This window comes from Salminus brasiliensis, chromosome 19 (assembly GCF_030463535.1).
Source record: "Salminus brasiliensis chromosome 19, fSalBra1.hap2, whole genome shotgun sequence".
NCBI lineage: Eukaryota > Metazoa > Chordata > Actinopteri > Characiformes > Bryconidae > Salminus > Salminus brasiliensis.
In genome coordinates, this window is record NC_132896.1 from 24722421 (window position 1) to 24735746 (window position 13326).

The 13326-nt window shown below is 40.9% G+C and overlaps 2 protein-coding genes across 5 annotated transcripts in view; both read left to right on the plus strand.

The window, feature by feature from the left end:
- The first annotated feature begins 2220 nt into the window (after nt 1-2220).
- Nucleotides 2221-6534, plus strand: cysltr1 (cysteinyl leukotriene receptor 1). The gene is made up of 2 exons (XM_072663621.1): nt 2221-2313; nt 4711-6534. The coding sequence occupies exon 2, from the start codon at nt 4720-4722 to the stop codon at nt 5755-5757; it is 1038 nt and encodes a 345-aa protein (XP_072519722.1). The 5' UTR covers nt 2221-2313; nt 4711-4719; the 3' UTR covers nt 5758-6534.
- A 1976-nt stretch (nt 6535-8510) lies between these two features.
- LOC140540640 (fibronectin type-III domain-containing protein 3A-like) overlaps nt 8511-13326 on the plus strand; it is a 32845-nt gene continuing 28029 nt past the window's right edge. For 2 of the 4 annotated variants that reach the window (XM_072663019.1, XM_072663022.1), the window contains exon 1: nt 8512-8722. The gene's annotated coding sequence lies outside the window, so the exon portion shown is untranslated. Of the gene's footprint in view, nt 8723-8948; nt 9349-13326 lie in introns of those variants that run through there. The other 2 variants (XM_072663020.1, XM_072663021.1) reach the window with 2 other exon arrangements.

Genomic DNA, 13326 nt, shown 5'->3' on the forward strand with positions numbered 1-13326 from the left:
AAAAGCTGAGAACACAACAGCATTATGGGAGAACACAAATACATTACCAGAAATGCAACTTGAAGAACCTAAACCAGAGGTGGAGACAGTTTGGCGTTGGTGTTACTTCTACATTTTCGAGACAAAAGTTACCTTAACAGCTTACACCAGAACGATTACCTTTGTCTCAAATTAGGTCCCTGAAAATAGACATAAAGTGCCCCTAGCAGCCAAGAGGTGTGAGCAACCCTCAAATACAGCATTGTTTGCTTTGTAAATGCTGTTGTGATGCAACTCAGTGGCCCACGGTGTAAAACCTTCTTGGGTCATGCTTTAAACCCACAAACCCATAAACCTTTAAACTGTGGAGCAGGGCAGAATGCAAAGTTCAGATTTTCCCTACACTAACTTTCCAGGAGGAGCCAAAAACATTCTTAGTGTTTAGTGTAACTTCATGAGCAAGATTTGTTTGTCCAGCCCCCTGGAGGTGAGGAGGTAATGTGTGGTAGTAAAATGGTGTAAAACCGTGTTAGAGCACAAATATTTTCACTGATTGTTCTGAAGAGACATGTACAGATGGCACATGATGATGGGTATGGGTATTAGGTCTATATCAGTGGACAGTACTGTAGCATATCAGATGTCCTACAGGATATCTTGTTAAAAAAATCTGTAACCTTAAATAATGCATAATCACAATCTGTGATGTCATGTCACTGTGTGCTTCTTTCTGTGGAGTAGTAGACATTTTCGGTTTGAGCATGATGGCCTGCCCTAGAATATTATTTAGTTGTTCTTATATGTCTTATAAGTATTAACTATGTGACTTTGGTTTGGGTGGAAAAAATGCTCAGATGTTTTAAATATGGCCATTATAAAATTAGAAACATGCTGATTTTCCTTTTGTTGTTGGCTGAAAAAGGTGTGTTCTCCCTGGCTGGTTTATGTCACTGCAACGACTCACAGGAGCCATGTATCACTGTGTAGCATAGCATAGACTTGTTTTTAACACTGTTACAAAAACTTTGTCATTGTTTTTCGCAATTATTCCCAAGTCTTAACAGATAGTTTTGCTGTCCTCTTAATGTCCTCTCAATGCCCTCTTAGCTGCTGTAGCACCCGCACACTTCCCCGGGTTTCTTGCACAAATGTGTATTTAGCTCTAGTCTTATGCCGTCCAGTTGTTTCCGAGGGATTTAGCCTAGCAAGGAGTCTTTCTCGCTTCTGTGACTTTTGCCTCTTCGCTCACCAAGTGTGAGTTAGCCCTCCGCAGACACTGGCACAGGAAAAGCTTGAGGCCTGGTTCACACAGCAACAGCCCATAGTTAATGGCAGGGCCTAGTGATTATGTGCTGCTTGTCTTTTAAAACATTGAACAAAAGTCATAAAAACACCATAGTGGCCTTTGCGTTTTACTGTCACAGTTTTACTTGTCAAAAGACCCTAGCTAAAGATATACCATTTTATGGTGTGAACTCTGAAATGGCCTTGTCTGATTGGGCACATTTTAAAGGTTTACACATTCTATTATATAGACGTCAAGTCAATAGAGTCAACGGCTGCGTCCCAATCGAGTACCACACACTATAAGGAATAGACCATATACTTATTGTAATGGTGTGGGTTTGACAGGTTAGTACACAAAATATTACCCCCCTTTTATATCAACAAGAAGTGATGGAGCGTTGCTATGCTATGCGTTGCTATAACTTTGAGACTTTGACACTGTTATTTATAGTATCTATATTACAATCAGAAATGGTATTACTTTAATCAAAAACTAGTTAGCATTACTAATTAGTTTGTAATTGGGACGCACCCAACCTTACTCGAATTTCTCTTGACACTCTTTCTTTGTGCTTCATCCCCACTGAGAACATGTAGTCCCTGCATATAGTACGAAGGTTTTATGCTTTATGTCTCTAAATATTATTTTTCTACGTTATTATGGGCTGAGGATCAATAGTGGAACATTGTTAGCCTGCTACAGTGAATACTGCGTCCAACGCTGCCGTAGCCTAACACTGTAAATATGCTCCAAACAGTTCGGTTCAGTTACACCTGTGAATCGATTCAACACAAGGAGTCGTTCACGAAACGAGACAGCGCACACTTTGACTGAAGCACTAATTACGCACCCTCTCCTCACACACTGCGCAGCACCGTAGCGCCCTGTAGGCGTCTTTAATTTGACGTGAGCTCACAAGCCTCATTATTTTAGACAAAAGAAGGAAGGACGACTTTTGGCTCCTTTTCCACTTGTATCTCCTGTCGCAGCCGCGGTACACACTCGTTGGATGAGCCACCAGCAGAACTGAACAGCGGCACTTTTCGGTAAGGATTTCTCACACACGGGACGAGTACTATAAAAGATGCCCCCGGCAGCACAGAATATAGCTTATCTTTTTTTTTCCTCTAAGTTGGATTTTTTTCTAAGTTGGATTTTTAAGACAGTCATGAATGTGTTCTGTGGACTGGCGAAGTTAGCTAGTGTTGGGTTAATATGTGGCTAAAAGTTGCTGTATGTTGCTAACGCTCCATCTCGACATGAAGATAAACACAAGTATGTGAGGAATAGCTTGTTTAAAACGTAGCGTGTTAAATTCCTGTGAATTAAGACGTCTAAGTCCTTGCATGTCGAGAAGGTTAAGTGGAACCGTGAGAAGTTAAAAGTTCTTTCCCCTTCAGCTGAATTGAGCTTAATAACTCGTTTACTGCACTAGAGCATGCGTTTTATAATGTAGACAGACTGTAGCCATGCTGTAGCCCGGGGAGAATAACAGTAGCAAAGTCCCCTGTTAACCTTCCTTATTGCGCTTATGCTGTGCAAGTATTTCAACATCTGATGGTGTTGCATTCTTTACATGTGATATTTGTAGTTTTGGCTGGTCGTGTGTTGCTGCTATGGAGTGAGTGTGTGGTCATGTTTCTGTTGTATTAGGTCAGGGAGATGCAGCTAGAATGAGGATGCATGACATGATGGAGAGTGTGAGCAAGGCATGAGCACTGCAGGTCATGTTCTGGAAGTAAGCAGTGGTTTTGTAAAGTTTCAGAAACATTTAAACATTAGGAGTTAACGGGAAATTGCACTGACAGTTCAATATATACATCATTCCTAATGCAGATGCCAACAATGTCATTAGACGTGATTTGATGTAAAGGTTCAGTGTAGAGAAACAACTGTGGTGACGGGAACCAGGGGTCACAAATATGATCTTTTTTTTATCTATTTAAATAATCACCAGTGAACCGACACACGTGAGTATTTATATGTAATGTTGATAATGTTCAGATAGTGGTAAATGTGAAATTTTGGGTACTATTAAAACACCCAGCCTGTCTGTCTGCAGTGAATGCATTGTAAAGTTATGCTTTAGGCCAAAATAAATCATAAAACAATGTCTCAGGCATCAGGAGAAAATTGGTTTCCATCAACGCCACTCAACAACTCTGACAATTCTGGATGCTTCTCCAGAAGGAAGAGAAGCCACTTAGCAGCTCTGATTGAATCCTAATTTAATAAAGCAGAAATGTGAAATTTACCAACTGGCGATACAACACTGTGTTTACTGAACATCTGGTTTAACCGAAGAAGGTTTTTATCCAAATAAATACATTGCTTTTAATGATAATCTTAATGTAGCACACCTGTATCAGCTTGTGAAACTTTCAGGACCTGTGAGAATCAAGTGCATATGATTTGTTCTGCAATAAAACTGCAGGAGAATCACCATAAGTACACCAAAAGAACAATCACCTACACTCAAATTAAATTACTACACAGAAATAAAGGTTCTTAAATGGTCCCTTGAGTGATGCCATAGAAGAACCACTTTTGGTTCTGTAAAGAAACATGTTTGTAAAAGAGAGTGTGAAGAACCTATAAATTGCTAAAGAACCCTTTAGACCTTTAAAAGGTTCTTCACACACATATCTCTATTACAATTGTGGTTCTTTATAGTTGTGGGATTAAGGTAAACAAGTCATGGCCACGGCTTAGTAAGGTGTGGGAACGAGATCCTTAGTCATGGCTACGACTTAGTAAGACAAGATCTTGTTCCCACCACAGTTTATTTTTTAAGAGTGTAGGGCTGATCAATTAGGGCTGTGTACTTGCAGGAACCTGGTGATGCACTGCAAATGTAGTTTTTTAGGATAACTGTATAAAAACACCATCATATGCATAAAAACTGAGTAAAAGAAAATTTTACTTTTTATGCAACTGAACAGTGGCATCTGAAGACAACACTGCTGTCTACTTTGCATGTAAAATATTACTTACAAATCAATACAGTTTTGTAAAACATAATATCACAATACTTCAATTTATCGATAATTTCTTACGCCTCTATGAGCAATATGACTGTACTTCACTAACGAACTTCAGCAACTACATTTTTTTAAGCAAAAACTGCATAATTCATGCAGGTTACTTGGATTCAGTGCAGTGCAATGTGTTAATCATTTGTACTCTTTGTTTTACCACTACTGGTAATTTTTGTCTGTTCTTGTCAGATCATAAAAACTGCATATGTCGTAACATATCCTGTGAATGAAGGGATCATTTTTATGCCATGATGTATGATATTTATACTCTATATAACCCCTCCCTTGAATTCTCCATTCTAGCTCAGTAACATGATTCTGCTCTGAAAAAAGACCATCTGCTAATTGCAATACACATAAATGTTCTTCAGTGTTTCTATGTGTTTTCTTTTTCCTTTCTGAAAGAACCAGAAGATGGACCAGGCAAACAACTCAGCTGGGAACTGCACCTCGATTGACGACTTCCGCAATCAGGTTTATTCCACTGCTTACTCCATCATCACGATCTTCGGCCTAGTGGGCAACGGCTTTGCACTGTACGTGCTCCTTCGGACCTACCGCCAGTCCTCGGCCTTCCATGTTTACATGCTGAACCTTGCCGTGGCAGACCTGCTGTGTGTCAGCACCTTGCCACTGCGTGTGCTCTACTATGTAAAGAAGGGCCAGTGGGACCTGGGGGATTTCCTCTGCAGGGTGAGCTCGTACGCGCTCTACGTCAACCTCTACTGCAGCATCTTCTTCATGATGGCCATGAGCTTCACCCGCTTCCTGGCTATCGTCTTTCCCGTGCAGAATCTTCGCATGGCCACCGAGCGAAGGGCGCGTGTTGCGTGCATATGCATCTGGATCTTCATCTGCACCACCAGCTCGCCGTTTCTCTTCTCCGGCGAGCACGTTGACCCGAAAACCAACAAGACCAAGTGCTTCGAGCCACCGGAGGAGAGGGGCAGCATCCAGAAACTGGTCGTGCTAAACTACTTCTCTCTGGTGGTAGGCTTCGCCATCCCCTTCGTGGTCATCCTGCTGTGCTACGCAGGCATAGTGAGAGCTCTGTTGCGCAATGCCAATGGCCTAAAGAAGCAGCGCAGCACAAGGACCAAGGCCATCCGCATGATCATTGTGGTCATGCTGGCCTTCCTGGTCAGCTTCATGCCATACCATATCCAACGCACTGTGCACCTGCACTTCAAAAGGAAGAACGCCTCCTGCGAGGAAGTCAACTACATGCAGAAGTCTGTGGTGATCACGCTTTGCCTGGCTGCTGCCAACTCCTGTTTTGACCCCATGCTGTACTTCTTCTCAGGAGAGAACTTCCGCCACCGCCTCTCCACTTTCCGGAAGGCCTCTGTGAGCAGCGGAAACAATCATCGCAGTCGGCATCTGTCACCTGCCATCCACCCCATGGAGGAAAGTGAGCTAAAAAAGTGCAACAGTGCGAGTAAATTGGGGTAGAGTGGAAGAGGATGAGGCTTTCCAGCTAAAGAGTTGCCTTAGGGAATACAGAGAAGTGACAGTTGCTCATTATGGAAGATCATGACAAACCTGAAGGACAAGAAAGGAAGGGTGGTCAGTGGACAGTAGGTAAGCCTGGTATGCTTGCCCAAGTTCCAAGATATGGACACATGGAAATGTAGACAAAAAGATGTTAAACATTGACATAAAGATTGGGAATGGGAGAGTAAGATAATGGTACATTACAACATTCAATACAACATAGTCAAAGTACTTTAGTACATAAGCAGCCTGCTCGTTCCGGAGTGTGTGCTATGTGTTTATACTGCTGCTTGTAAGGTAATGCATCACCAATTATTGTACTCAATGTAATATTAATGGTCTACACCTTTACACATTTCTGCCAGTTACCTCATTTTAGTAAGAATTGAAGAAGAAAGGCCAATTATATAATACTCTCATGTTCCAGCTTAATGGTAATGGCCCAGTGTACTAACTGTATATTACTGATTGCAGATTTATAGACCTAATGTATTTATTGTATATTACCAAATATGTATCATGAACAGATTGTATGAATGCACTTGAGCATATTTATAGTTAAAGTTATGTGAGAATAAAAAAGATGAACTATTCATGAAGAGCAGTTTTGTGAAAGGAAATGTTAAATTCCACAAGGTTATTCTCATGCTGTGCATTAAAACCCTCACAATGTTTTATCCTACATTACAGTGTCCATGTGGTCCTATTGCGCCATCTTGTGACTGAGCTTTATAACTGCAAGAAAGTTATCTGGCCCTAAATGCTGGTTCTAAATCTGCACCCGCACCGTTGAAGGATTGATGAACATAGCAATGAAGGCAAAGGGTCAATATAGGTTATCATTTGTGTGACATTTACAAAGCTGTTTTATACATTTGTTTACATTTTTATACACAGCCTAAAGCTTGCTGCCAAATCTGTAGTGTTGAATCAAAATGTAAAGTGTTCATTTGCATCCAAATAAACAAAATTATTGTTCATTTTACTAAATGTGAATTCAAATTTAGAGATTATCGGACCAATTCAGTTTTGTTATGCAAGTACACACATAATGGATTTGTGCTTTTGAGAATTCAGAAAGTAATATTTTCACGTGTATTAAGAATTATTATTATTATTATTTTTATTTAATCTGTTTTAGATTCAGTTTCAGTTGTCATTTGCCTTTAGCTCTAAATTACTTTTTGGGTTACCTTCTGTTGGTGACTGTACTTTAATTTTTTCCTCATTTTATTTTATTTCAAAAGAACCCCAAAGAGAAAAAACAGGACCAAACTAAATGGCATGATTATGCTAATAAACATCATGTTTATTATCTAAATTTCTTTCATGGTTATCATGTCATGTTATCATGATATTGGAAGGTAAAATACATGTATATAATACTTGCATAAACAAAGTGCCCTGAATGTAATTTTCATTCATTTTATTTATGTATTTATTTATTATTATTATTATTATTATTTTAAAGCAACACTATGTAGCATTTTTTACCTTAAAAACAGCATCAAAATGATTGTCCACTGACCGGTAATAGAAAGACTTACGGGTCAGTGGACATTATTCATAATATAAAGTCATGCTCCACTGACCTATGTATGTAACTTTGGAGTAAAGTTGGCAGGATAACGCAGGTTATAAAATTAGGTAGTAATGCTGTACCACGTCAGTCCAAATGCTTCTTTCACTTTTAGAGACAGTTCTGTGTATGTATATATATATATATATATATATATATATGATTTCACATTTAGTATGAAAGAATGGCACAGCATCATGTACTGTAAAAATGATCAGAGCAAAAACACCCTAAAACATCCCAAACTTCACTGCACAATCCACAATCTGCAGCCACTCAGTTCACCTCAGGGCCTGTTTGTTGCTCTGTGGCTGAAATGTAGCAAATGCTGCCTACTCAGTAAGCAATCAGAGTTCAGTGTCCTATCTATCTTAAAATATTTTTATTGGCTGAAATACTAACACAGCTAAACCCTCATATCTAGCAGTGAGCTGTCTTTGCAGTGTCACAAAGTGGGCCCGTTGCTGCCTTTGTGATTTGGTTACAGAGACGCTTACCACTACACTGCCTTGGACAGAGCCTCAACAGTGCATAGAAGTAGTGGTACTACAGGTCCAGGACTACAAGCCACTACAGCAGAGGCTCACCAACATTACTATTTCACTTCTGCTTGAGTCACTATATCATTTAAGGAATAATACTTTAGACTAGGATACTCTGCTCTAGGTGTTGTTGGTCGCTACTGGTTATTCCACTAATCGAGTAGTCGACCAATTGAATGTGCAAACAATCTGCAGTCTTAATCCAACTGCATTTTAACAACAAAGGCAGTACAATCTTAAAAATGCATAACCAGAGGATTTGCAGGGAGAAGGTAATTCATTTGAATGCATCTCGAGTAATACTGATTTGGATGCACCTGTTTATCAGTGAGATTGTAAACGAATTAGTCGTTGCATCCGGAACACAGCTAGCCACGTTTTAATCGGATAATCGAATTTAACCGAGCAGTTGTGCTCATACGTTTGTTAAAAATTGTCATCATATTGGCTGGTGTTTCTTTTTACCCCTCGTAGTGAAATGTTGTGGTGAATGAAATCTTAAGATATATTTTCTATCCGAACTTTTCCTGATTTCTTTCACGGCCTCCACTGCTACGGAATGTGGTCTCCACTGCGCATGTTCCCGCAGAGCCCGATGGCGATGCTGTGGGAGCTGGGCATTCCCCTCAGTCCGAGCCCACTTCAGGCAGCCGTACGTAAGGGAGGAACAAGGCTCTCTGAGGCGGATTAAAGAGGAAAAAAACCACTGGCTCCTCTTCCTTAAAACCCAGTCACATGAGAGCTCCGCCGTGTCTCTCTTCTCCTCTCCGCTCTGGCAGTTTCGCGGTAGGCAGTTTTTCTGGTAGGTTTTATTTTGCTAATGCTCCTTCTCCTCAGCATGGCTTTTCAGAGCTACGCGTTTACGGATCCGGCTCGTTTCCACACTCGCTCGCTCGCTCCCTCCCTCCTCCTCCTCCTCGGACTGACCGAGTTAGCCTACGCCCTGCTAGTCGCGAACTGGCGATTTTCCCTAGGATTCGTCCAACTTTAACAGCACAGCTTTTTTGCAGAAAGCCCTGTTTTTAGTCAGTGTTTGGGGCCGTTTCGTGGGACCAGGTCTGGTTTTACAGTTAACTTGAAAACAAACAGAAGGGCACCTCGAGCGTAGCCTGCACGAGTTTAGGAGGCTACACGGCGCACGTTAGTTTTAATGCGTAGTCTGGCGTCGCTTCAGACTGGAGCCGACGGAGCCTACAGACCCAAAACCGAGCAGGAGGACGTGGCGCCGTTGTGTTTTAGAGGGCAGCGAGCCGCCTTGTCATTTTCCTTGGTGGAAAACATTAACTGTATTCGTCACGAAACCGCGATAAGAGCCTTCGTTGTTCATCGGGTGACTGACATCTCTGGAGGTGGAAAAACTTAAAGGCTGCTTGAGTTCACTTTACCACATGGTCAGACTGTAGCTAGTGTTTTTATGTCGTAGACCAGGTAAGAAAATGGGACAAAACCTTCCTAAGAGTATATCTAGATGAGGAATGTATGTAAATACTGACCAGCCTGTTTGTTTTGCAGCATAAGCTTTGACTGGCAGTACATGTCCAAGGTTAGGTTTTGCTACTGTAGGAGCTCTAGCTGTGGGGATTTGGACTGGCAACCCTATGTGGGGCACCTAGGTTGCTTGCAGGTCTAATATGAGCAGGGAATGAACTTGTGTGTGTGTGTGTGTGTGTGTGTGTGTGTGTATTGCAGCTCATCACCCTAGACATACACACATGCACACATTTTTTTCCCCAAAGCCCAAGATAGGTGCAAAATCCTACAGCCGACAGAGGCTGACCTCAGAGACATTGGTGTTCTGTGTTGGCCCATGTTAGATAATACTGTCGTTCTAGGCGTGATGAAGGTTTTATCACAGACGAGAGAGAAGGGAGGAGAGGGAGTGGTCACAGGAAAACGAGATTCACTATTTCAGCATCTTTTGTCCTGGAAGGGTTCAGTTTCCTCTGTGCCCCACACCCTGTGTCACCCTTTCAAAGGCTGGCCTGGTGCAGGACGCCCCAAGGGCATTTTTACGCTTCACACGCATTCTTTTTCCGCCGCCCTCGTTCTTTCCTGTGGCTTTTCTGTGTCACGGCCATGCTGTAATTAGTGACGCACTGATCCAATACTGTGAGATATTATCTGCACTCGCGCTGACCTTACAGAACACATCAGAGATCTACATTCAATATTGTTTCCTATATTTTACTCAGGTAAAACCCCTAGTGGCAGTTAAACCCATTTACTGTTTTTCATTCACTGATCTTTCTTTTTATGCAAACCATAGCATGACGTAAGTTTTCTCACACATGAATATATAGGACATTTTTACATTTGGGTGCACCGATAATCCTTCCCTTCCAGTCCTGGATTTCCCTGCTTGAAACACTCCTACTAAATGTGGTAATTAACGGACTGATTGAGTGAAGAGTGTCTGACCTAGGAAAACAAGAATCATGCTGGACACAGGGATTGAAGTAGAAGTCTTGTTGTATGGCTGTTGAGTTGCGCTGGTCGAATGGAGATTTATATGGATGTCTGTACAGTCCTGGACATCCTCAGACAGCATCGACGGTTTCCCAACATCAGACAAAACAGCTTCAGGTCTTAAAAAATTCAAAGTAAAATTAAGTCTCAGCAAAATGAGTTCTATTGTATCAGCTAACAGATGCCTGCATTGTCTAGCATTGCACTGACTGAGTGATATATATATATATATATATATATATATATATATATATATATATATATATATATATATATACACACACACACACAATTATGAAGAATTTTGGTCTATTAGGTCTTCACTGCCACAGTAGTCTTTAGTGTAAAGGTATTCTGCTACTACAAAATACCTGTGTATTTACAGCACACTGATGTTGGACTGGTTTGTGGAATTGGGCAGAAGCTGTACAGGACATCAGATTAAGGGTGGACAATATAACTTATCAAATCGTGAACATTTTTATTATTATATTACTTAGTATATTACTTGCTTTCATGAGTTTATCATCAATATCGTTAGTACTTGAAGAACACTGACCAGCTCGTTTCATTACAGCATGTAATTGGCCCTGATTAATTTGATTAAGTAGGGAAAAACTTGAATAAAAATCACTGTACTAAGTGAAATAGCAGGTATACCAAATCGGAACTTTATGGTAGAGCGAGAAAAGTTGGAAGGATGGGTCTTGGTGTGGCCAGTATGGCAAAACATGAAATAATATAATCATATAGTCATAATACTTGCCATTTTCACAATTCACAAAAACTCAGGGTTGATTGTTCACAATTTCAGACAGTGCCCAACAGTCAATTCAATTAAACGCAACTAATTGTGCTCCCAGTATACTAGTGACACCCACACTATACTCATAAAAGCATATTGTGATATCATTTTGTCACAGTAATGATAAAATATGACATATTTCAAATCTGACATTCTCACCACTAGTGCATCCCTAGCCACAATGTAATTTCTCTCAGGAAAGGTAAACCAGGATAGCAGGTGCTGTGTGTTTGACCTACGGCGCTTCTGGTTGCTGGACTGTCCCAGCTTTTGAGCAGTTGTGGACGTCAGGGCGGCAGAGCCCGGACTTGGCAGGGTCCCAGCTCCGCGAGGGCTGTGGGGCGCCCGACGAAGGAGCAGCTGTTGAATGGAGGAGAGTGGAAGGAGCCAGCAGCCGCGGATGTCAAAGAGTCATTGTGTAGCACAGGGGCCCTTGGCTAATGGGGTGCCAGGCACTACCGGGGGCTCTTCACCCACAATCCCACAGCAATCTCTTGCCACTTATATCCCCCTTTTACAGAAAGAGAGAGAACGAAACAAGCAGTGAAGATCTGTACGAGCCCTGTACAGCCCCACAGTCCACAGTCATTATATTTTACTGCAGTCAGCTGCAGCGATCAGCATAGCAGTTTGTTTTGGAAGTAGAAGTTCAAGAGTATTCATATATGTGCAAAAAAAACATACTTACGACAACACACATACATACATAATTGTGTGTTTAAACCACTTTTAAGATACAACACTACAAAAAAGCTACATATGCTTCATAATGTTGCTTTAAACACATTGTTATTGTGCATTTTAGCTAGAAATAATTTGTTCTAGAATGTGCAGAAAACATTGAAGATTTCTTTTACCTGGTTTTCACTTCAAAAATCAACAAGATGTGTGATTTTATCAGGGGTACCATACCTTTTGCACAAGACAGGGCAGTAACAAGCAATGTTTGTTTATTTGTAAGCTATGTAGCTTACTGTAATCATCATTACATTTCCAAAAAACTTTATCGATACAATAGTCAGTTATGTTACAAAAATATATATATATCATGGTCTATATGGTCTATATCATCAAAATTTTAGACAGTGTAAAGAACAGGTTTTTAAAAAAATGAAAAAAATTAATCCATTCAGATTTATTGAAAATGACATGTCTGTGTTGTGCTGCCCTTATTTAACATTAGGGAACATCCACCATATGCTGAAAGTTAATTACTAACTTTATGATGAAAGCTGTCTATGAGCACATGGGAAAAGGCCCAACCCGTGTATTTGGCACAGGATATTGAGAGCGAGTATTGCCATGTAATCGCATGTCTTTTTATTACTACATCGTAGCCTTTAGTGTCACATGACCTCTTCCATATTAAAACGGATAGTCAAGTGTTCACTAGAGGGTTTTGGGTTGAACAGCAAACCTAGATTTTTTTATAACCCATATATATGGACAATATGACTTGAATTTAATATGATGATGCGTTTTTGAGAATGTTGTTGATAACAAACAAACAATAACCACTTTTAAACACTGTGTCCACTCATTGTCCACTCCTACCAAGTTGGTCCACTATGTAGGTGTAAAGTCAGAGACAGAAGCTCATCTGTTGCTGAACGGTCTGTGTTGGACATCCTCTAGTCCTTCATCAGTGATCACAGGATGTCGCTGGCGGAATATTTCTGGTTGGTGGACTACTTTCAGTCCAGCAGTATGTTTAAAAACTCTAGCAGCACTGCTGTGTTTGATCCACTCTACAGTGTCCCTGTAGTGTTAAGAATGGCCCACTTCTCAGTTAATAGCTGCTCTGAGGTGGTCCTGTGGGGTCCTGACAATTGAAGAACAGGGTGAAAAAGAGGCTAAGAAAGTATGCAGAGAAACAGGTGCATAGTTTGCTCCTTACTACACTATACAGATGTACGTTGTGGGGTTTAGGCAGTGACCCGACTGACGACGTAAACCTTTATGGCTAAAGAGAGAGAGAGACTAAACTCAACAGGTGTTTTGTTTCTGTAAAGGTTTGTAGGGGTTCTAAAACCACCATTATGTTGCTGATGCCCACAGGGGATCACGTGACCTGAAGAGCTATAGTTTCAGCCCCTAACTCAGTGTTGCTTTGTGCAGTGTTCTGGCAGTAAGCT

What these genes read in the sequence shown, in the direction of transcription:
- cysltr1 (XM_072663621.1), top strand. Translation starts at nt 4,720, where the DNA reads ATGGACCAGGCAAACAACTCAGCTGGGAACTGCACCTCGATTGACGAC.